Source organism: Lutjanus erythropterus, chromosome 4 (assembly GCF_056507025.1).
Source record: "Lutjanus erythropterus isolate fLutEry1 chromosome 4, fLutEry1.hap2, whole genome shotgun sequence".
Taxonomy (NCBI): domain Eukaryota; kingdom Metazoa; phylum Chordata; class Actinopteri; order Lutjaniformes; family Lutjanidae; genus Lutjanus; species Lutjanus erythropterus.
Genome location: NC_139320.1, coordinates 6,480,240 through 6,504,850, shown reverse-complemented (window position 1 = coordinate 6,504,850; position 24,611 = coordinate 6,480,240). Strand labels below are relative to the sequence as shown.

General features: G+C 39.7%; 2 protein-coding genes across 2 annotated transcripts in view; one reads left to right on the top strand and one right to left on the bottom strand.

Moving 5' to 3' along the window:
- The window catches only part of LOC146327411 (ATP-binding cassette sub-family G member 4-like), a 47,385-nt gene extending 35,015 nt beyond the window's left edge, over nucleotides 1-12,370 (top strand). The window contains exons 7-15 of the mRNA XM_084716828.1: nucleotides 4,224-4,347; nucleotides 4,533-4,647; nucleotides 4,757-4,899; nucleotides 5,958-6,056; nucleotides 6,205-6,373; nucleotides 6,517-6,617; nucleotides 8,846-9,004; nucleotides 9,084-9,202; nucleotides 10,822-12,370. Coding sequence (XP_084572954.1) covers nucleotides 4,224-4,347; nucleotides 4,533-4,647; nucleotides 4,757-4,899; nucleotides 5,958-6,056; nucleotides 6,205-6,373; nucleotides 6,517-6,617; nucleotides 8,846-9,004; nucleotides 9,084-9,202; nucleotides 10,822-11,047 — 1,255 coding nt within the window. The 3' untranslated portion in view covers nucleotides 11,048-12,370. The remainder of the gene's footprint in view (nucleotides 1-4,223; nucleotides 4,348-4,532; nucleotides 4,648-4,756; nucleotides 4,900-5,957; nucleotides 6,057-6,204; nucleotides 6,374-6,516; nucleotides 6,618-8,845; nucleotides 9,005-9,083; nucleotides 9,203-10,821) is intronic.
- The window catches only part of LOC146327410 (alpha-2-macroglobulin-like), a 30,479-nt gene continuing 18,238 nt past the window's right edge, over nucleotides 12,371-24,611 (bottom strand). Inside the window, exons 19-34 of the mRNA XM_084716262.1 lie at nucleotides 23,904-24,030; nucleotides 23,467-23,588; nucleotides 22,791-22,842; nucleotides 22,511-22,594; nucleotides 21,425-21,601; nucleotides 20,565-20,640; nucleotides 20,240-20,396; nucleotides 19,935-20,009; nucleotides 17,809-17,971; nucleotides 17,533-17,720; nucleotides 16,278-16,490; nucleotides 16,003-16,130; nucleotides 14,408-14,498; nucleotides 14,250-14,318; nucleotides 14,052-14,157; nucleotides 12,371-12,986 (exon numbers count right to left, since the gene is read on the bottom strand). Coding sequence (XP_084572388.1) covers nucleotides 12,907-12,986; nucleotides 14,052-14,157; nucleotides 14,250-14,318; nucleotides 14,408-14,498; nucleotides 16,003-16,130; nucleotides 16,278-16,490; nucleotides 17,533-17,720; nucleotides 17,809-17,971; nucleotides 19,935-20,009; nucleotides 20,240-20,396; nucleotides 20,565-20,640; nucleotides 21,425-21,601; nucleotides 22,511-22,594; nucleotides 22,791-22,842; nucleotides 23,467-23,588; nucleotides 23,904-24,030 — 1,908 coding nt within the window. The 3' untranslated portion in view covers nucleotides 12,371-12,906. The remainder of the gene's footprint in view (nucleotides 12,987-14,051; nucleotides 14,158-14,249; nucleotides 14,319-14,407; nucleotides 14,499-16,002; nucleotides 16,131-16,277; nucleotides 16,491-17,532; nucleotides 17,721-17,808; nucleotides 17,972-19,934; nucleotides 20,010-20,239; nucleotides 20,397-20,564; nucleotides 20,641-21,424; nucleotides 21,602-22,510; nucleotides 22,595-22,790; nucleotides 22,843-23,466; nucleotides 23,589-23,903; nucleotides 24,031-24,611) is intronic.

The following is a 24,611-nucleotide window of genomic DNA, read 5'->3' as shown; positions in this document are numbered from 1 at the left end:
CCTTCAGTGACTCTCTCAGTCCAAATCAGTCCAGCAGTTCACTTCAGCTCACCTCAGTTCCAACAACCTGAAACAGAAGAAAAACAAAATACCTTCCTGTCACCGTCCTCTGGCCCTGGTGTCTGAACAAGTCCAATAAAGTTGCTAGATGGACCGTCTGTTTCAGGTCAGTTCAGTTCTCAGGTCGCAGTGGTGTTTGCCACTGAGACAGCGGAGCAGACACACCTCCAACATTTCAGAGAAAACTGCTCATTATTATGATTTTGAGACGTAATTTGATATATTTAGTGATTTTTTTTCAATCATTCAAATTTGGGTGGGTGGTTAATAACACATTTATATGGTGTGACAAAATCAGAACACATTTATAGTTGCTTTACTCAACCTTTAAGTTACTTTAAACTTTTTTTCCTTTTGAGTTTTTGCGAACACAAATAACAAATAACAAACAGCTCAGCAGAAACATTGGCCTACACAGTCAACATTAATAATGGTTAGAGAAATACATAGGTGCTCTTCAGAAAAATAAATAGTTAAAACAGACTCCAACAAAATCCAGCAAAAGTTCAGATGACAAAGGAGGCACTGTAATTACAATATCATAAGCAAAAAAAGGGGGGCATGGGGATGGGTCTACAGTCAGTCAAGCATGATGTTTGCAAGTGTCGAAGCCACCATGGAGTTGGAGAAGCGGAGGTATGGAGTCCATATTTTCATAAACTGTCCTTTAGATGAGTGAAGTAGGTATGTCAAGTATTCAAAAGGAAAACATTCCAAGATTATCTTATGCCAGTTTGCTTTAGAAGGGGATTTGTCATTTATCCATATGCAAGGATACTGTACAGTCTGCGAGAACTAGTACCAACAATTGGATCTTGACTTGGATGCCCGAGAAGCAAAGAAACTGGGTTCACACACAAAGATGCACCAAATATTTTTCCCATATCTTGTATAATATCCATCCAATATGCTTGAATTTTGGGACAGGACCACACGCAATACGTGTAGGTCCCCACAGAGATTTTTCATTTTAGACACAAAGGTGAGACTCAAGGCTTCATTTTGTGTCTTTTGTTGGGAGAGATTTGCAGACGGTGCAAGATTTTAAATTGCAACAGCTTAGCACGGTTGCACGTGGAAATCTTTTTTGTATGATCCATATCACTTCCAATTCATCCTCATCAATATTTACACCAAGTTCATTTTGCCATGTCTTTGCATCATCCTGTGCACTCGATACATCAATCTGGTTTAAGATATTGTAAAAATGAGTTATAGATTTTTTGGTTGGACCAAGGAGAAGTAACTGCGTTATTGCTGATGTTGTGGCATTGATACTGAAAGTAGTTTTTCTGGTTATGAAATCTCAAACTTGAAGGTATCTGGGGAGATTTTTTTTTTTTTTTGAGTTGTTCAAAAGACAGCAGGGAAGCACCGTCAAATAAATCACACATTCTCTTTATCCCCTGGGATGTCCAAGTGCTATAACCACTGTCCATCATACCTGGTAAGAAACCAGGGTTACCTTGAATTGGGATCAGTAAAGAGGTTAAATTAGACGTCCCCTCAAGTTTTCGTGTTGCAAACCACACTTTAAGAGTATTGCAGATTATAGGATTTCCATTACAAAGGCTCCTAGCTGATATTAAATTTTTACAGAACAGAAGGCCCAGTAGGGAGCCAGAGGTTTGTGACTTTTCCAGGTCCAACCAAACAGAGGTAGGGTCCTTTTTAACCCATTCTGCTATAAATCTTAGCTGAGATGCTAGTTGGTACCATCTTAAATTGAGGACATCCAAACCTTTTGAGCTAGAAAGCTGTATCTTTGATATTTTTAATCTAGGTTTTCTTTTGTTCCATATTAAATCACTCAACCAACCATTAAGTAGTTTATGTACCTTGTTGGATATAAGCACTGGGATCATCTGTAAAGGGTACAATAATCTTCGCAGGACATTCATTTTAATGAGAGAGACTCTTCCCAGCACTGATAAAGGCAGTGGAGCCCACCGATGTAGGTCCTTCTTTATATCATTTAAAAGAGGATTAAAATTGGCCTTAAACATCTGATGAAACATGGGAGTAATCTGTATGCCCAGATACACAAAACCTGACATGGACCAGCGAAATGGGAAAGACGCTACAGAGTTGATTCTATCTCCCATTGGCATAGCTAGCTCAGCTAAAAGTTCTACTGCAAGAGCAAAAAGGGCTGGGCTGAGGGGGCAGCCTTGATGCGTTGAGCGATTAAGTGGAAAACTATCTGATCTGTAACCATTTGTGATAACTGAAGCTAAGGGGTTATTGTATAAGAGCTTAACCCACTTAACAAAATTTTCCCCAAAATTTAATTCATCTAAAATGCGGAACAAATAAGGCCGTTCAACACGATCAAAGGCCTTTTCGACGTCTAATGAAATGACCATGCTGGCAGAGATTAAAAATATTCAAGAGTCTTCTGACATTGTGACTAGTATTTTAAACTTTTAATAAGTAAACGTTGATATTGGGTTTCACACAAGACACAAACCTCAGTCTCCTGTGTAAGAAAACTGAAGTTACTTCAAATTTTTGATAAGTAAACATTGACTTTTGGTTTAACACAAGACGAAAACCTCATTCTCCTGCGTTTGTTTGACGTAATCAAACTTAAGTAAGTTAAAACTTTTGGTAACTCAATGTTGACTTTTGGTTTCACATGGAACACAAACCCCAGTCTTTTGTGTAACAAAACTTAAGTTACTCAAAACTTTCAATATGTAAATGTTGACTTTTGGTTTAACACCGACCGCCAGTCTCCTGGGTGAAAGTCCTCTGTTTGTTTGACGTAACAAAAATTATGCAACTTAAAATTTTCAATAAGTCAATGTTGACTTTGGGTTTCACCCAGTTTTGGAGCCCAAGATTCCTTGATGAAAGTCCTGTGTTTGTTTAATCCATCCACCCGAACCTCCTTCCTATTCACGTTGTTACTTTTCCATTCACACTTACTGTGGCCACTAGAGGTCACTCTAAAAGGAAATATGGATTGTAACAAGCTGCTTGTACAGATGACCCTTATGCCTGTTTCTCTGGTGAGGATGGACTGTAATTGAAACTTGGATCGTACTTTTGTTGCCTTGGTCATCGTTGCCATTGGTAATGATAACAGTGTTTTTATCCAAGTATCAAGGTGTTCATTCTGGAACATGGCAACAAATGAATGAGACAAGAAAAATGAGCAGACAGCAGATCAACAGATTAAACAAACCCCTGAGTGAGCTAACCTTATTTGGAAGACAAATTAAAATTTCTGAGCTAAAATCCAGTGTTACTTCTAAATAAAACTGGATAATTTGGCTGTGTTTGGCTGTTTTACAATCTGATTGATCTTCTGAATGACAATATTGCCATGCTACCAGATCTTAATATGTACCTTTGTGAGTACAGTGTTAGCATTAATAATAGAAAATCAAACCTGTAAAAGTTTCCTCAAGTTGTAATTAAATTAAATTGTTCTTTGAAGGTTAATTTTGCAAACCAATCCCTTCCAATCCCTCTAATTTTTCCTACAGTAAATAAATTTGTGACAAAACAGCTGTCACTGATTACACTGTACATTTTACAAGTAAAGATATGAGTGATGATGCTCAATAGAGAGGCAAAGTCCCTCCCCTTCAGGTGGACCACCACAGGACCCAACTTTAGAAAAAATATAAACATAGTCTCTGGCAAGAGACAAATAATTCTGTTCGAACTGTGTCACAAATCACACATATGATGTGTATCAGCTTAAAAGATAATTTTACAACTCAAGAAGATCACAGTTTGTCACAAAAAGAGTTAAGTGAAGACTGTGAAGATGCATAGTTAAAAAGTTGCTAAAGTGAGATCATGACTGGACCTGGCAGATAAAATGATAGTGATATCTATCGGCAAAAGACACATCATCAATAGCAAATAAGTAGTTTGAAAAAATGTTTTATAGTGTCACTAAAATAATATAGCTACAATGGAATAATATAGCTGTGTGTCCATTAATGAGAGAATTTAGCATATATTAAAAAGTAATTCATATGTTACTTTCCCATGTAGATAATTACTGTTATAATGCAGGATTGGTTGAGTAAGTTGATTACTTTTTGGGAGAAGTAATTAGTAACTGTAACTAATTTCTACATTTTAGTAACTTGCCAAGCTGCTCATTAATTTTGTCCCTCCTGCATGTCCCTCTCTATGTTCAGTGGCTTGGACAGTGCGTCATGCTACCAGGTGGTCTCGCTAATGCGTTCTCTGGCGTTGGGAGGACGGACCATCATCTGCACCATTCACCAACCAAGTGCCAAACTGTTTGAGATGTTTGACAAGGTATAAATCTATCAATAAATGGAGATGAATGGACGGCTGGACATTCTATTTATAATATCAGAAGCTGTGGAGCATGCTAGTACTGTTATAATGTATAAAGACACTGGCTCCTAAAAGAAAGTAAAGTATAGTATCTATCTGTTTCTGCATGGTCATTTACCTTGAAACATTTTGTCCCTCCCCAGCTTTACATTCTCAGTCAGGGACAGTGTATCTACAAAGGCACAGTCCCTTACCTCATCCCCTACCTGAAGACTCTGGGACTTTACTGTCCTACCTACCACAACCCTGCAGACTTCAGTATGTCCACTTCACATTTATTCATGTAATTGCTACCCTTTGATGAAGATGATCTGAAACTAATTACTTCATTATCTGTATGCCTGTCTGCTTTTGTCTCTGGTTCAAGTCATCGAAGTGGCATCAGGGGAGTATGGAGACTTGAACCCTGTGCTGTTTGAGGCAGTCCAAGGTGGAATGTGTGCATTAGAGGAGAAGAAGAACCAATGTGATAACAACGGCCCATCAGTCTGTGCAACAAAGTGCCCAGTGGTGCGTAGTAAATAATGTGCTGCTGGATTACCAAGTGGGCAAAGTGGGCATTTGTCCTGTCCTGGACCCTCAGACAATTAAATACATGTTAGTGAATGAACAGATCATTTTGGGAAATACACTTCTCTTTCTGCTAGCTGTTAACCAGTTGCAGGCTCTTGCTTCTCACACTGTACTAGCTGACACGGCTCCCTAAGGTTAAATCTTGTTTGTTTAATTTGTACAAAACCCAAAATACAAAAAAGACTCACTGCGGTTATATGGGGGCTTACGTCTTGGTTGGACACAGCCATTTCCTTGAGTTTTGTTGTCCTTGTGAGTTTGCAAGACAATTACTACAGGAAGTGACTCTGCCCAGCCAAGAAACAGAGTTGCGAGGTGGTTCAGTAATGAGTACCACTAATGGTGGGTGGAAGCTAAAGATTACATGTAAGGGTCTTTTCACACCTTAAAGTCTGAGCCAAGATTCATGTTTTTGTTACATTGTATGTATTTGTTAGTTTTGGTTTCACATTGCAATTATGCTAAGACACTAAAGATCTATACATGACATACAGAGACTGCCTCTGTTGGCTGTGTATTACATACCATGGTCTGGGGAGGTTCACCTCAAGCACCAGGAGCTTCCTCCACTTCACAACTCCATAGCGGTGTTGGGTCGTGGATTTTGTTATCTTCTGACAGGTTAGGATTTTCAGCATTTCATGCTCCTCCTGCCTGTGGCACCTTGTTTTCAGCAAAGACAATAGAGTGGTATCAATCTTCTTGTGTCAGTCTCTGCAAACAAATTCTATTTCCCCAAATTTCAAACTAATCCTTGAAAAATAAATGTATCATCAAATTATAACTAACTCATTGACATAGCAAACACAGAGCCATTGTATGATTCCAGTAATGGAAAACTGGTTGATTCCTGGGGCAAAATAGGTTGAGAGGAGACCATTTGTTAATCTGGCACTGACAACAGATGTTGTATAGTGCTGCATTTTTGTGATGTGCGGTATAATTAGAGACACATTTGTCAATGTTATGATTTCATCTGCTTCCATTTTTCCCAGGATGCCGGACACATAGAGAGCCATACTTTTGCCACAAGCACACTAACACAGTTCTGTATTCTCTTCAAGAGAACCTTCATAACTATATGTCGAGACCAGGTGGGTGAAAACATTTGTTCGAAAATATTGCAAAAATGTTATGGCTGTGCACTAAAATAATGTGACATCACCTAAAACAATCAGGCCGTTAATCATCCAGATCTGAGAAATCGTACTTTTTTTTTTCCTGCTTTTGTTCTTTTCTCAGGTTTTGACCCACCTCAGACTGATGTCTCACATTGCCATAGGCGTGTTAATAGGCTTGCTCTACCTGAACATCGGCAATGATGCCAGCAAGGTCTTTAACAACACCGGGTTCCTCTTCTTCTCTATGCTCTTCCTTATGTTCGGAGCACTCATGCCAACCGTGTTAACCTGTAAGTCTGACCAATGGGCAGGAACTAACTTATATTTCCAACCTATCTTCTGTTGATACTGTTATGCCAATCAGTGATGTACAAATTAAAAATACCATATGTTGTGAATTGACATGTGAATATTTTTGTGTATCATCTGTTAGTTCCTTTGGAGATGTCCGTGTTCCTGCGGGAACATCTTAACTACTGGTACAGCCTGAAAGCCTACTACCTGGCCAAGACCATGGCTGATATCCCATTCCAGGTGAGTGTTGGAGCTGCAGGGGTGGGTTGTCTCACTGAAGACTGGAGGCCTGTTATGCACAACAGATATAACTACACAGTACACCACTGCACTCTAGTGTTAGTTAAAGGCATTACCAAGTTGTTGAAGTGCTTTACACTCTACTGGAGTTCCTGCAGGGTTTGACTGCTGTCGACTTGAGCTTCTCAAGTTGCTGACACTTTTTTTTGTTTCCAAAATAGGAAAGCATCCTACATTGTTCAGAGACTGTCTCCAGCAAAACCAAGAATGAATTTTACCATAATACATGATATTGTGTTGCATGTAGTGTACTGTGGTCTTATGCTGACATTAAGTGAAGTTTATGGATTTGAATGTGGTTTATGTGTATGATGTTCTATAGGCTACTACTTTAAAAGAGTATTTAGACTTGTTGTTCTTGCCAATTGTAAAGGAACACTTAACCTCAACTTTAGCCAACCCAACAGCTAAAGTATCAATAAATTAAATTGTTTTACTGGCTCACTGGTTCCCAAAGCAGTCCTCAGCAGTGGGCCTACACTGCTGCAAGATGTATCTTATCATTATTAATCTATTGTTCGTTCACATTGACAATACATTTAAAAAAATTGGTGACAAATACATTAAAAGGCTAGTTTGAAGTGAGTTCGGATAAAGCACTTATACATAGTAACTGTATTACCTATAGAAGCTGGTGATTGGTAAGCCCTCAGTTTGGAGAAGCAGCAGGAGTACTGGTGTAGGAAGCTGAGCAATGTACTGCTGTGGACAGAGTCAGCAGCAAAACATATTTTAGCCACATAATAAAAAAAAAAACATCAGTTTAAGTGTGTGCTGTATTTAGAATATTTTCAGTTCTTTACTTTGCAGTCAGACAGCTTTTCCACTACTGTTGTATAACCCAAATATCACTCTCTCTCTTGTTCAGCCAGACTTCTTTGGCACAAACAGTAATTTCACCATGCAGAACATGAGATTTGCTGGTCTACCACTGCCTCAGTTGGTTAGTTTGTATTTTTGTGTAAGTCACGCCATAACACAAACGAACTAACTGATCAAGACAGCAGTAGACAGGCAACTGCTGTGTTCTTCAAGGTAATATTACCGATTTTTCTCATGGAGTCTGATTGGTTTGGAGAGAGTGATATTTGGTTTATATAATGGAGGTTTCCCATCAAAAAAAGGCTATCTGATGGCAAGGTAGAGTGGTGAAAATATTCTAAATATATGCACCTTCTGCTGTGTACAGTAGTTAATACACTAAATATGTATAAGTGCCTCATGCAACCCCGCTTCAAAAAATCTGAACCCTTTTCACTGTTTCATGTGGGATTTTTAAACAGAAGAAAAACACAAGAAATGTGCAAATCAACATTATGTCACAGCTAATGACATGAAACTCAGCAGTCAGAAAAATAGTGACGACTGACAGTAAACAGAACTCAAATAACAATGATACATCTCAGCCCTCAGCACAGTCTGACAGGCCTCTGAACCACAAATGCATTATAATGAACTACATAGTGAATGCAAAGATGGTGCCCACTAAGTCTAATGAGAGTTTCTCGCCAAAAAAGTTTTCTAGCCTGTGGGTTTACTTCCTAGTGACATCTCTGATCGTAAAATAGCTTTTTTTTGTCTCGAGTTAAGTTTTACAAATATAAAAACATAGAAAAAAAATTAATCATAACATAACTGACTTTGTTTGCAGTTTGACATGTCCTGTCAATACTTTTACAGATGTCTCTTTTATAATGGTGGCCTATGGGGGAAAACACTTTTTGGGCCGGTGTGGAATATTTCACTCAGTGCTACAAGGCTGCAGTGAAAACTGTCAGCAAGGCTGAGCAGCAGTGCCCTGTCTAGCTCTATTATATGTCCATGGTATGGACTCTGGCTATTGTCCCGTCCTGTTCCAGTCAATCCAGTCTTCCATCCACTCCCTTGTCATACTCTAATGCAAGCTGTGCACTTTCTCCCTACATCAACAGCAGCTTCACATCCCATTAAATGTCTGCAGTCTTTGTTTATTTTTGTTTGTCCTTGTACACCTTAAATTAAATAATTAAATTAAATAAGTTTATTTTCACTTTGAAGAAAATGACCCTGTGTGTTTGGTTGTAGCAGCAGCTTCAGCACAGTTCCCAGTGACATCAGTGTAGATCAACAAAAGTGTCATTTTGGGGTGAACTGTTCCTTCACTAATGTTAATGAGGGTGTTATTTTAGGTGATCTGCCCCATCATGTACTGCAGCATAGTGTACTGGATGACAGAGCAGCCTCCGGAGGCTAGCCGCTACCTCCTCTTCATAGCCCTGTCCACCTGCACTGCCCTGGTGGCCCAGTCCCTAGGCTTGCTGGTTGGGGCCGCCTCCACCTCACTACAGGTACTGCAGGTTTGCATAGTTAAATGTAGGACTTCTTGGCTCGCATAAGAAATAATTTATCCTCTGCGTCCACACACAGGTGGCCACATTTGTCGGACCTGTCACAGCTATCCCCGTACTGCTTTTCTCTGGATTCTTTGTGAACTTTGACACAATCCCCAAGTATCTGCAGTGGAGCTCCTACGTGTCTTACGTCAGGTTTGTACCAGCATGAATATTTTTTGATTCTTTAGCAGAAGAGCATGGTGATATTCCCGGCTAAGCTGTTGGCTTGTTTACAGCCTCTGTCTGAACTCTGAACCATCTCTACACTTAGCAATGCCACTGTGTTGCCAGATCTTAGTACTTTGTGAGTACAATGTTATCATCGGAGTTGAACCAATATCCAAAGCTACTAAAATAAATATTTTTCCTAATTACTCTAAATTACAACAACTTCAGCATGTGACATTTGGTATGGAGACTGGTGACCATCAGCTTTTTAAGTAGATCCTGTAACACTCTGACATTTTATCTAGAACCAGCATCATTTCAAAATGTTCCCCTTGACAAACAGCGTGGTCCTACACACTATGTCAACATCTCCTGGCTACCTGCTGCAATTTTTCCACCATAGCACTTACTCTGACACCTCAGTATGTACAACGTGTACTTTCAAGAACACATTGATGCTTTCTAGAGATTGTGGGATTTCCCAAACTGAATTAATACCACACAAACACAAAATCGCTTTGTTAGCAAATCCTTGCTGTAACTAAGATATCTTCTGAAGAAAATAAATGTTACATGGACAGATTCAGCTACTAAGCCCACAAGCTTTTTTTGAAGCTAGTAGCATCGTGTCACAGACCCATCGACACAGCTGATGGAGGAGCTGAACAGAGTTTCTGTGCGAAACATGTACAGTGTCAACTACAGTGACTAAACTGTTCTGATCACCAGCTTGTCACAGATAAGACACAGCACCTGTATTAAAGGGTCAGTCATCAGCAATCTCACAGCACCATAAACTATATTCATTAAAAAAGATAATTTAACTCTACTGCAAATGTTACTTTAACATCTACAAGACATAGTCTGACAGGAGTCCATCATCGGCCCACTGTAGTTTGTGCTGAATTTTAATCAATAAATATGGTTGAAAACCATCCAACCATGGTGTCTAAATGTCTAGCTGACCAATCAGATTGCTTACTTGGAACTGTTGTGTAGGTTTACTGATTTAATGACACACAGGCTTCTTGGACTTTTACTGCACACATATGAGACTGAAACTATTATCATACATTTCATCAGAAGTTCCACATTAAATATAGATAATACTGTGCATGATGTTACAGTGAAATAATCCTGCATTGTCCAGAAAGCCTAAAATGTTTTTACTGGCAAGAAACAATGTGCTGGTGTGTACTTCTTTTAAATTCCATGGTTGATATTTGTATGACATTTCATATTAGTTGCAATGTGATGCAACTAGAGTGTGATTAGCATATTACTTTTATTACACCATGACGTGGTGTCATGAGAAAATGTTCTCATTCTTGTTTTGTCTTTCTAATGTATATCACTAAAATATCAGAAACAAGCTTCTGAGCCTTTCACATCTCGAGGAGAGTGTTACCTTTCAAAATAGATTAAAACCATGCATGTACTACATATGGTTCAAGAACAACTTTCAGTTTACTTTGGGTATGTCTTGGATATTTTTTTTAGGCTAATTTTACCAGACTGGAATTTTGAGCTATTTTGACTCAGAATCAATATATGATTTACTTAGCCATTTGTAATTAGTCTCAGTGTTTGTATCTCTTGCACAGGTATGGCTTTGAAGGGGTGATCCTGTCCATCTACGGGATGAACCGATCAGAGCTGGAGTGTCCGGGGAAGGTGTGCAAGTTTCAACAGCCTGAAGAGGTTCTGCAGCTACTTGACGTGGAGGACGCAAAACTCTACATGGATTTCATCGTCCTGGGCATTTTTTTCATCATCCTACGGCTGGCCACCTACCTTGTCCTCCGCTACAAGGTCAAGTCTGAGCGATAGGTTTTCGCTCGGCTCATCTTCTGAATCTCAAGGCCCTTCCTATTGTCATTCCAGACCTGGTCTCTTTACTGTGCACAGACGACAACCTCTCTCTCTCTCTCTCATGTGGGAATTTGTTTCATCTCATTTTTTCACATTGCTGCTACAAGGACAGAGCATAAATCCTGATGTGTTCTACTGCCAACAGCTGCGGAGGGCAGCGACTGGCGATGCAGAGCAGTGAACAGCCGTCACACAAATCAACGTATACCTGTTTTACCTCAGACACCAGGACTCAACTCCTGTACAAAGCCAGGACACAGGAGGAGGAGGACAGAGACTGAGCCACATTCAGCAGCATATTTCACTGCACGTTTCATGTTCCTGCAAAACCGACGTGTTTAGAGACCAAGGCGTACGTGATAAACTCATCAGAGTGGACACTGCATGTTTATTCTACACCGTGTGCTGCCACTCTGGCAGTTTTGGAGTGGTAGGGCTCTGGTCGCCAAAACTGCCCCACTGAGAAAATCTAATCCAAACAGTGTTTACATTGCTGTATCAAGAAAAAAAAAGAAAAAAAAAAAAAAAAACTAAGGACAAGCGGTTGCACTGCAGACTAAGTGTGATGTGCCTGAAAGAGTGAACACTGAACAGAGCAGTTTGTTTGAGCTAGTTTTTGCCCTCTAGTCCCAAACATTCACCTCCTACATATAAAAATCTAATCAATGTTTGAGCTAGATTGTTTTTTAACATGTTGATAGTTGTAAATTAAGCTTTATCATGATTGTCTACCCAAATTTGGTATTTTTTGTACATCCACAATATAATCTAAAATCTTTGAAATCTTAGCTAAAATAAAATTGTTCAGCCTTAATCATTTTATACTGTACTGTATCTTTAGTATTTTATGCATATGCAATTATATTATATGTATTTAAGCAGAATAGTTGAATTACTGTATGATTATTCTTTTGTGTCTACATTACAACCAGGACACAACATGTTCATGCAGTTTTGTTTGGTGCTATCTGAAGTCTCATGTTTTATTTGAATTACATATATATGCATCTGGACTGCACATTCTAAAGATACTGAGCACTTGGAGAACAACCAAAGAAAAGTAATTGTAACTGGAAGTATGCTCACATTTTATTTACAATGTACTGACAATCTTGATGTTTTTGTTGTTGTTGGCAGGGTGGGGGATGAGGGGGGGTATCATGACCACATGTACGCTCATTCATTCTCTTTTGAAACACATACTTTGGAGAACTTATTGCTGAACTGTACTGTACAGCTACATGAAGTGTCTGATATTCCAATAAACACAGATCTAACTAATTTATTTAAATGACAGTTCAGTTTATTAATGTTCACTATCATCTCCTGGGACATTCCTCGCACAGAGTGATGTCCAGGACAAATCAGTCTCAGGTAATGAATCTATGTGGTGTATGGTCTGGTGTAATGGACAGTTACATTCTTCATGAAGTAAAGGGCTTGTGTATTGTGTATTCAGTTTTCGCTAAAGTTGAAGTTTGACAAAACTGTCAAATTGTGAGCAGCTAAACTGCACAGGTTCTTCCCAGCTTCCTTGTAAAATCATTGTAAAAAGTAATGCTGCATAAAAAGTACATGTTAAAGTAGAAAATAATACACTTCTTATAGCTGCTTGCATTCAAGTGCTTATTTACTTCCAGTACTTCCCTGAATTTTTGATTTATGTATACAGTTAGGTGGGCACTTGGTAACAATGTCATTGCACAATACAAGAATACTACAATACTATACATAAACACCTTATTTAAAATCTTGCAAATCTCCGCTGGTTTCTTCTGGTAGTTGTGGTGGCATTGCAGTAGGTGCCGCACCACCCGTTACTGAGTGATCTCCTCTAGTTGCTGTTGGCTGTTGGCTGCAGCACAAGGGAATATGTACTCTGTCTCAGCCTGGTCACCTGAGAGGAAAAAGGAGAATTAAATCAACATGTGTAGATCAGACAAGACTGTAAGAGTCAGTAAGTTCATTTAATACTTGATGCAAATTTGATGAAATGCTATCAAACCCCAAACCTGCTCTCTGTTAACCATTTTTGGACCGGCTTTCAGCCCTGAAAGCCGGTGCCAAAGTGGCACCAACTTTTTGCAGACCAAGAGAGTAAGATAATCTATGTCAGGGCCTGGGAGCAGGATTATCATGAGCAACCAAAAAGAAAAGTCCACCATTATGGTGGAAATGTTGAGCCATGCTAAAAGCTGTTAATTAATATGTTAAAACATGATTTTTTTCAGGCAAAAGAGTAAGCATGAGATTGCCCATATGTGGTCACTTTCTCCAAATAATGTCTGTTTGGAAAGTTTGTTGCAACATGTTTTGGCGCTGCGAGGGGCTGCAGGCCAGTATTACATCATATTTGGTTACCCACCAGATCCTGCAACCATCATCATTTAAGGAAATACTCAGATCCTTTACTTAAGGACAGTATCTATAATAGTATATGTTAAATACATGTAATGAAATACAGATGAGTTAATGCATAAGCAGCATTTTAATATATCAACAAGTTGCAGCCTGATCTGAATGCATCTTCCAACACTGCAGGTCACATAATACCATGTTAGATCCCAGCAGTTAACATCTTGGTTGAGTGCACTTCAGTGTGAGCAATCTGCTGGTGCAGACGTAAGTTTAGAAAGTAGTTTATAAGATAGTACTGCTGGGAAACAAGAGGTGTGTTCAGTTACATAATGACTTGGCTCTCTAGCCTGTGGAAAAAGAAGTATTTCTTAGATGGTTCCCAACTGTGAACTGGAACTAGCACCAGAATGGAACTAGCACTAGTTTCTTGTTGGTTGAAAAAGGGTATATGTGTCAGCCCTGTGAGAGACAGCCAGCCTGTCCAGGGTGTACCCCATTTCTTGCCCAGTGTTAACTAGGATAGGCTACATTCTCCTGCAAACTTTCAAAGGACAAGTGTCTTTGAATGATGAATGGATGTTAGGATGCAAGTATTTTTTTTTACTTGGCTGGTAGTAGTCATAGATCTTGACCACAGCTGGCTTCAGGTTCTGCACTGGCAGCTCCTGAATGAGCTCTAAGCTGTAGTCGTTGGGTACGTCCTTCATTAACTGTTGGAGGGAAAACAGATGATCAGTAACAATCAATCAGTAACAAATCTGGAGAGCATCGTCTTTTGTTCTTCACTGTGAATTAAACTCACCTCCCGTATGTACACGAGAACATGATCTTCCTTTTGTTCAACTCGATCCACCAGTGGGGTCGTTTTGAGCTGTGAAGAGACGATATTCAGCTGTGTTATCCCGTCGTCATGACATCAACAACCAACACGAATAATGCTGAAATGTGTTCATAACTCACCTTCTTCAAAGACTCTTCATTTGGGGAAAATCCAGAGAGCATTTTGATATCCAGGATCACCATGTTTGTACTGTTCTCATTTCCACTGTATCTGTAATGGAATCATATAAATATGGTGCTGCACAAAGAGCTGTGATGATGACCACAATACTGTGGTCATGTGATGCCTACTGCAGGGCTAAGTTCACGACTATCGTCACTGTAAATTTTATTTTGAAGGGTCAGTCTCATGTTGAGATCAGTGCATCAATCTATTAATACAAAGGATCAGAACTGTCACACACAAGTCAGGAACACAGCCTCTGATTGGTCGACAGACTCAACCGATGAGACTTTACTTGGTCTTGAGAAGCTGCAACTGACACACTGTAACCTGAATTGTACATTTACTGGCAGATTGACAGCTCACTACAAAGTTTAAGTTTCTGTTCAGCTATAGGCAGCACTGTCTGCTGCCTGTTCTCTCTCATTTCCATGCCGTGCACACTTACGCATTGCCCTATTGCTTCAAGGAGCTATGCTACACTTACGACAGCATGCGTCAATGAAGTCGTATAAAAGAGAATTATTAAGGCAGTTGCAGTAAACGGCTGCCGACGGTAATATGTTGCCTTTTCACTGCAGTCAGAAAAAATCCATAGAGGAATACTGCAATTCCAGGGACAGTGTCCTCTCTATTGTTGCTGCAAGTTGGATGTAGTTGTTGAAAGTTGAAATGAGATGAAAACTGCCCTTTTAACCCTTCAATTGCACATACTCAGCTATATTATGCACCTATTTAAAATATGTGCCAATAAATACAAAATCCATGTCTTTCTGTTCTTATATCAAAATCCAATCATATTTCTTCCAGTGACACAAAATATGATGTGTGCTTACATAAGCTTGAACCATTGACATGAACATAGATGAATGTCAAGGCTCCACTTTCTTCCACTGAACAAAATGAAGCCAAAATATCCCAGACATGAGTGCTGCCATCTTGCATTAGTGACATTTGGAGCAGTAGTGATCAGTGTTGGAGCTGCACTGACTTCCTGCCCCATACAATCAGCCGATTCGATCGAAATGTCACAGTTACACTGTCATTCTGTAGGAAACACTGTGATGACCTATATGGTAGCCAGTCACCAGGGGGCTACTGAGATGTTTTGACTTCAATCAATTACAGAAGTTCTGCTAACTTACCTGCCGTTAACAAAAAAGGGAACACAGCCTTCAAGGAATACAGGGAATACAGTACTGAGGTGATTTACACAGTTTCCTGATGGAAAGACAGCTTTGCGTGCTGCTAAATTAGTTAACTTCTAATTGTAGTGCTTTCACTTGGTTAGTAGTGCAGCTTGCTGACTCAGCCCCGAGATGTCAGGAGGCAAACCCAGCAAGAAAATCAGCTTTGTACTATATTTTGTGTTATCTAACGTGTCTGCCTCGGGGGCTGTGTTTGGTCCTGGATGTTTGGTCTGGCTGTTTTTACCGGGAGCTGCAATGCAAAGCAATATCCACACCCTCGCTGCCTGTTTTTACAGGAAACACATACACATGTGGAAGAAAATAGCATCTGCTTTTGTCATATGAACTGAAACATTACTTACAGGGACTTCAGCTGCAGAGTCAGTTTAGGTCTCTGGGATTGGTGAGATTGACAGTCAGCCTTTGGTTTGACCTCCACACTGAGAGTGGTGACATCAAAAGGAGTCGGGATGTTATAGTGAAGAGAAATCTGAAAAACAGTGAACAGGAAGTGTGTAATATGAGAATTTAAAGCAGAATTTCACATGTGATGACCTGAGCCTAAGATCACCTCAGTAGTGTTATACAGTATGTATGTGTACAGTTAGAAACGTAGAGAGACACAGGGTCCACTGACCTGCACTGAAGCACATGCAGAGCCCTTCACCTCCAGGCTGTGCTTTCCTGTCACGTCCTTCAGCGCCTCCTCCTGGTAGAGCAGTTTGTTGCTCTGGTTCACATCAAATAATAGCTGGTCACTGGGAGACTGGACGCTCACTGAGACTGACCCCTCTGGACTGAACACCACAGTGGAGTAGAGAGCCAGAGCCTGAAGAGCCACCACTGTGTCCTACAACACACACACACACACACACACACACACACACACACACACACACACACACACACACACACGTTGGACCTCAGTTACAGCAGATATGTTAATGTGTAGATTGTGTTTATACCTACAACACATTTCATTTTCACACAACACAACAACAAATACCTGCATCTCTTAGTTACTGTTGGCACTGTGGGTCTTTAACTTATAATCGTCATTGTTAAATCTATGGCTACAATATCTATAAATTAGTTTAATTCTTTTTACCATTTGTATGGTCAGGTAAGTGAATTGTTAGATCTGGGCCAAAACAGCATTTGATCTTACTCTTGAGCCCTGAATTGTGCTACTTTATGTTGTTTTTTGTGAGCTATTACTCTGTGTACTATTTCTACCTGGGTTGAATGTGACCATAAGGGTCATAAGTCTCAGACAGCCAACACAGCAAGGAAGAAGAGGTTAAAAAAGAACTCTCAGAAACAAATGAGCACAAAAAATACAAAGCTGATGGGTCAGTGGTACGTGACTTCAGCTGTGGACAGAACAGACAGTTCTGCAAATTCAGCTCCAACTCACACATGCAGACACCATCACATGATCTCTTCCAGTAATGATCATAATAGAGTGACTATTTGCATCGGGGTAAAAAGTCTCAGGGCAGTTATTCAACAAGTGCTGATGCTGACATGTTGACCTTCATTTCACTAAAATTCAACTTGAATATTTTTTTTATCAGATGATTGTCCAATTATTGATGATAATTGTTCATTTTTAGACTTAATTAACTTATTTACAGTTTAATTATTATTTTCAATTTTGTCAAAACTTGGTTAGGTTTAGGTAAAGATTGCGGTTTGTTTCTGCCATTCAGGTGTAAATAGCCACATTTACTATTTACACGGCGGGTGCAAATAACATCTGTCTAACAAGAAACCACCACTGAGGCATGTATGTAATCGCCACAGAGGCTCAGGGTCTGAACTCTAATAATGACAGTAAAATTGTCGACTGTGCAGCTGCTCTTGCTCAGCTCCAGCTGTTTGGGTCGTACCTGTGTAGACGAGAAGCCTCCATATTGGTTCTGCTGCCCTGTGAGCCATCTGACAATGCGGATGGCGTAGGCCAGGTCTTCAGCTGTAGGAGAAGCACTGAGTTTGGCCAGCAGCACGTAGGAGCTGATCTCCACAGACAGAGAGGCTGATGTTTCTGTTGCTGTCTGAGACCAGTGGAGGAAACCTCCTACAAACATCCATCCATACACAGGCACAAGGTAAGCTACCGCAGCAGTAATGAGACAGTAATGATTTGTTTCAGGAGGACGACTCACCTTGTTGTATGGCAGCTGTGTCCAGATGCTGCAGAAGGTGAGCACGGGTCTCCATGTCTCCAGCCAGGGTGAAGACATATGCCAGCAGAGCTGTAGTGTAGGTGTTGCTGAGGTCACTGATGGACTCCCTGAGACAAGACAAACTCCTTCTCAGTACACGATGCTGTAAAAGAAAAAAAAACAAGATAGGTTTTGATCATCTCGAACAATTATTTGTAGGATTTTCCTTCTCCATAAATACTAACAGACACTTCATTGCTCTCAGTTATGAATTAAATTCAATCAGTGACCACACAGAAATTATGGTTGAACTTAATTTTACAGGACACTAGGAAGATGTAACAAGGTGTAATTTGTATTATATATATGTATAACTAGAAATAGTTTTTTTATTACATAGTAAACTACAGTTAAACATTATTCAGACACCATACAGCACAATGGACCCTTTGCTAAGCCCCACCCTCTTTAGTTACTGTTGCTAAACCTGCCAAACATTCCATTCTTGCACTGCATTTATGCAGTTTACAATGATAACTGTGGCAGATATAACATTGAAATTGGGGGTAATTGTTGAAACATGAGGTCTTTGAATCCTTAGAGACGTGAACAAAAGGAGCTTCTCATTTCTAGCTGATGATGGTGGATTCTGTCAGCTAAAATAATGACTCACAAGCAGATTTTGTAAGTGTAGCTAGCTGATGTAAGCTACTGCTAACTCACTGACTCAGCCTAAAAGTCCATTTTAATGTTAACATCTTGTATTTTAAAATAAGAACCCTGTGAAAATGTAAATGTAAAACTATCTGATAGCTGCACACATGCTATAACATTAATGCTAAAAGACCAAGACTAAAGCTAGCTTAAATCTCAGCAAACACTGGTCGGCTGGTGAAATACAGCAAGTGTATACACATGATGACAGAAATACACACATTAACTTGGGAAAAGGAAGTGCAGGGACTTCATTAGTGCAGCGGACTTGCAGACAGGCCATTTAGCCAGACTGCGATTGTGTAAGATAGGCGAGATAAGAGCTAAGCTAACTCAGCTCAGACCTGAGACAGCGAGCCAGAGTGAGATGCATCATCACTGACCCTCTTTGATTCTGCGTCAGCCCACATCCTCCTTCTCAAAGCCCCATATGACAAATACAGATGCAGTGGTATCTGCAGGAGTTAAGATTACTGCAGCTAGCAAGCTAGCATTAGTTAGCGGGACATGCTAACGGTTGCAGCTTATGTTAGAGCAGATGAAGACAGTGTTTAGTCCATTTACCACATGTGTGCTCTTGTGTTTCAGGTTACCATCACCGTCCAGACTCATGAAACACTGAGCATCGCTCCTCTCTGAGCTTCCTGCACACCATGTCAACATGTAGAGAAGTGGAAAGCCTATCAGCTCTAGCTACGGCTGCTAAGCTATAAATGGACAGTTGTTGTTAGAGGTGGGGCTTAGTGAAGGGTCAATTATACTATAAATAGATACTGCATACAATGCTGTGTTAGACCCAAAATATACTAAAATAATAGTTGTGTGTTTTTTCTTATTTATCGTTGCAATAATTGGCTCTGTAAGAATGTAAAAGAATAAAGGCCAAATGTATTATCCTCTTGTCTAATTAAGAACTGGTAGCATTAAATGACAACAACAGATGGTGTGTTGTTTGCACATTTCTTTCAGTTGTGTGTGTTCAAAAGAACAAGAATGAATACTTCAGACTACAGACTGAGAAGACAGACTGTAATTAAAGAGACAAAGTGAATGAAAACTGGACTGATATTTATAGTTTGTAACACAAGAGTGTCAAGAATCTGTTGCATTTTTCTAGACTTCACAGTCTCCACTCAGACGTAATGATCCCTCACTGACTTCTCATCCATGAACATTTCAACTGTTTATTGAAACAGAAGCAAACAACTTGCACACTTGAAAACCCATCATCTGTGGTCTTCTTCTACTACAGCCTACTGTCTAAACCATAGGCAATCTAAGTTTAGCTTACACGTGGGAACACTAGTTGTTGCTACCTTCTGGTGGTCAGGAGTATTAAAAACTTCTATCAGTGATAATACAATGAGAGATAAAAAATTTGATTTGAGAAAACAGAGTTTTTATTTACTTACAGTTGCTGACATGTTCATCTCCAAGAAGGCAGCAGTGATGTAAGCACTGAGAGCCACTTCATCTGAGACACCACCCTGTAGACAGGAAGCATCAGGAGGAATTAAAAGCATGACTTTCTCCAAGATCCAGGATGGCACAGAATCTTAGGACTGAAACCACTGCTCTCACTGATTATCAACACTATTTTCTGGATCCATTTGAAAACATGATCAGTCAATCCTAAAGTACACAAAAGACAAATGAACTACTAGTGAGGCGGTGATGATGTGACAAACAATCATTTTCAGAAAGACTTTCAGATTACCTTCATTCTGTTGTTAAAGAGTTTTCCAGACAGTTTAAAACAGCCTGTATCTCGTTGTTTTCTCTTCAACCAAGTCCTGGACTGTTCAATCTTTGCTGGGTCAATGTAGACGAAAGACTGTGCTTTGACAAAGGATCTCAGCACAAAAGCTGTCAACCTGTAGTTAACAAGTTAAACAGGATCAGATGTGTCTGTGTCACCAGTCACCATGATACACTAATCATAACCAGAATCCACGTCATCAGCACTGCACTTCAGTGTTTAATGTGTTGTTCTTTGGGTGTGTCTACAGATAGACATCCCTGTGATTCAGTAATGTTCTCACCAGGTGTTCCCCTCTCCTGTTCCAAAGGTGCTGTAAGCACCATCATTGTGCTTGTAGTTCAGCTGCCTCTGGTAGCCTGTATAATAATGATGACATGCAAATAAAAGATTAGGATTAATAGGAAAAGATTTTGGTGAAAGACAGCATTTATTTATTTATTTTTACATTAAAACTGCTTACACAACCATCAAATCTATACATTATATTGGTAAATCTTATGGCTGGAGTCAACCAAAGATAATCTTGGTCGACTAAGATTCTACCCACTCTTCAATCAGTCGACTGGTCGATAAGAATAAAAACTGCATGTTTTCTGCAGATTAATTAAATCAGCCACAGTGCACCGAGGGACTCTACCTGCAGCTTAAATAGATGTTAATGAAAGTCAGTTGAATTTTAATTAGTTATTTGATGATATAAAAAATAGGGATTTATTACATGATTGACAGCTGAGCTCTGTTTGTGACTGAGTCAGCCAGACGGGAACTCAATACCGCGACTCCTATACTGGTCACTACTGCACAGACTCTGGCTCCAAATGACATCACTAGTGCAAGATGGCAGCACTCGTTTCAATTTCGTACTGTGGGAGGAAGTAGAGAGTAGGCTTGGGTGGTATAGAGGTATTATGGTATACCAGGGTAATAAGAAATCCTAACAGTAATATTTTCAATAAATACAGACTGAGACACTGTGTTGTAGTGTGCACTTTATGCCACCAGGGGTCAGTCTCTGCATGGCAGAGGAGCTGAGCAGGCAAACTGCTGTCATGTGAAGAAGAAATATGTGGAGAGGTCCATCTTTATTTAGAGTCATTGAGCCTGTTGAGAGGCTGTAAGAGAACACTAACAGAGACTCACCACTGGACAGGAAGTTGGTAGCTTTTTCCATGATGGCTGTGGTCAGCTGCTGGGTGTCTTTCAGGTACTGGAGGATGTAGATGTTAGGAGCCAGCAGCACCATGTTCTGCTCCCCACATCCATATGGCATCTTCAGCAGTCCATCCAGGTTCTTCAGGGCTCGGCCCATGATGTCACCTGCACAAAAACATGTTAATATGTGTGAGCAACCCAACCTTTAAACTTTGTATAGATTTAGGAGACAAATGTGCTCACTGCTGAGGCCGGAAAAATGTGTTATCTTAATTATGTTATCCTCTAAGAATAAAATGAAAATAAGATATTGAAAAGATAAGTACACAGACTTTACATATTTGATTTTGATTTACTTTACCAATGTTTCTTTAATGTGTTAAATATGCATGTTGGACAGGACATTTTGGACTTGCTGTTTTTAAAGGTAACCTGTGGACCTTTAGACCTCTAGTGGTGCTATGGAGGAAAACTCCACAGGGCTCATTTAATGTATCTCTCATGTTCACAATCTCAACAGAATAGAAGTTCAGAAATTTAATGATTTAAATGTTTACTTTGATTAACTTGCTTATCTGCAAAAACACATTGATTTACAGAAGGAAATGAGTTGACATGAATTGTCTAGAATGTAATCAATAAATCTATAACTCATGGCATGCATTTAGTCAATAATCATATGTAGTGAATTGACTACAATATGCACAACCATCTCCCAACATGGTTACATTTTCCTGTGAGGCTTCAGGGGGAATGAAACCAGTTGTCCCTCCAGTAACTGTTTTGGTTTAGGGTTGTTCAGATACTGATATCAGTATCATAAAACGCCACTGATATTGCCTAATATGCTGGATAGAGTCTATACATCAATCAAAGTCCACTAAATTTATTAACTCCAACTGTTCTATGTCATTCATTCTCTGTATGTATTTGTTCATGTTTTACAGTCTGAACTGAGCCAGACCATCCAACACTGACAGCAGTCATAACACATCTGTACAAGGGCAGAAGTATACAGCTGTTAAAAACAGTGATACAGTGCTACAGTTAAAAAAGAAACAGTAATCTGATTACCCAGCACTGATACTGAAGCACGGGCAGATCCATCAATCACATTCTCAGGGAGTTGTAGCTCTAATTCCTCTGTCAAAGCCTCCCCTGGGTACAGAAATAAACACAACGACACATGTATGAGTACTGGTACAGAAACAACTACATTATTACAGAAGTCAGAAAAACACAATGTCTACAAGGAAACATAACCAGACCCACCCGACCCGACTGACCGGATGGATGTTCAGTGCAGCATCACATGGACCTTAACATAAAGTCTCCTGGGTCAAACCATACTGACCTTTTGGACAGAGCAGCCAGTTGGAAGTTTTTGTCACCTCAGTTCCCTCAGCCTGAAAGGAAAGGAGGTGAAAGGTCATTTAACTTGCATGTGTGCAGTTCTAGGAAAGCCAAGAATGTGTCACACTTGCAATTATTTTCTTAATGCAGTTATTTCAAAATCATGACTTAATCATTTTGCTGTCTCGAGATAACAAAGCTTGTCAACTCACTGAAGTCGAACGGCCTTACTTGCAGTGATTTTTTTTAATGCTGATATCTTGAGATCACATGTTAATTATTTTGTTGTCTCAAGAAAAAGCTTGCCTTCTCAAGCTAACAGATTAATTAATTAATAAATCTTAAAATAAAGAGATAATCAATCTGTTATCATGAGAAAACAAAAGCTTGTTTCTACGGAGGCCAAGAACAGATGTGTTTAAATTTATTTCTTCTTCCGTTATACTGAAAACACGAGTTAATCATTTCATTATCTTGAGATAATAAAACTTGACTTCTCAAGGGTCAATTATTTTGTCTCAAGATAATGAACTCTGTGCTCTCAAGATAACGACATTAACTTGTCTTGTTGAGACAACAGGAGGAAAAGAAAATCCCACGTATGGCTGTTAAACCCATCAAATGTAGGGTTATTAGTTATGGGTTAAACTTTTGTCATCTTGCCTTCAGGTGCTCACCTTTACTATGAGCGGCCGTGTGACCACATCAATTCGACCCCTCTCTGGTACGCTCACAATCTCATTGTCACATGACACATGGGACGCCACAGCCTCAGCAGTCACAGTCACATTCACAACACCTGAAAAGATCACAAACTGATACTGATATGGTGGTGTGTTCTTTATACTGTGACAGATTCCCTAAACTTAGATTTGTAAAAAAAATCACAATATGTCACCTTGCTTATAATATTGAAACACTCTGAATTGTGACCCCTATATCATGATACATAATGTATTGCCAGATTCTTGTTAATGCACAGCTGCAGTTGCTGTACAGTGCAGTACAATATGAAGGTGGTTCAATCAACTTTTGAATTTATCATAAAGTCAAATTAATTTCAAGAATGTCTGACAGGGTTGACAAAATTCTGGACACAACAATCAACCGTTACCTAAGACAGCGGGGGTCATGGTCCATCTGAGGGTTTTACGATCGTTGGCACAGAGACAGGATGTGTACTGGTCACCAGAGAGAGGGGTGAGGGTGTAATCTAAGGACGGGGCTGCAGTCACAGTGACCTGTTCAAGAAACACAATCTCACTTTTAAAAGTTACAAAAACATATTGACACTCATACAGACAGTCAGTGATTTGAGGGGGGATGTCATGTAACCTGACATGCCAGATGGGTTGTTACACTGAATCATCTGAGCAGTTGTCCTTAGACAGATGGTTCATCCAATCAGCTGCCAAGTGTTTTTTTGAAAGTGCCTGCATTTTTCCAGTCTCTATCACATCTAGCGCAGGTTAACTTCAGTCAGATGAAACTCTTGCCGAAGTTGGTTGGGAGAAGAGTGAAAACATCTTTTCCAAGCTTTCAGTGCTGTTCTCTGCTCTTCTTCAATGAAGAAATACTCTCCAGTTATGATATAAGTTATGCTATTGTAGTATCTGCACTAACTTCTACAGGAGTCATCATTGTTTGCTCAAGATGAGTCATTTCCACGGACACTTCTTGCTGTTGTCACACCTAAAACCATGCCCATAGGTGCCAGTAGTTCCTCCTAGGATGCTGATTGGCTGCACCACTTTTGGTTCAGAGACAAATGGATAACTTTGAGGGCTGGCAAGATGGATTCTTGGGTGATCTTGGTATCTTG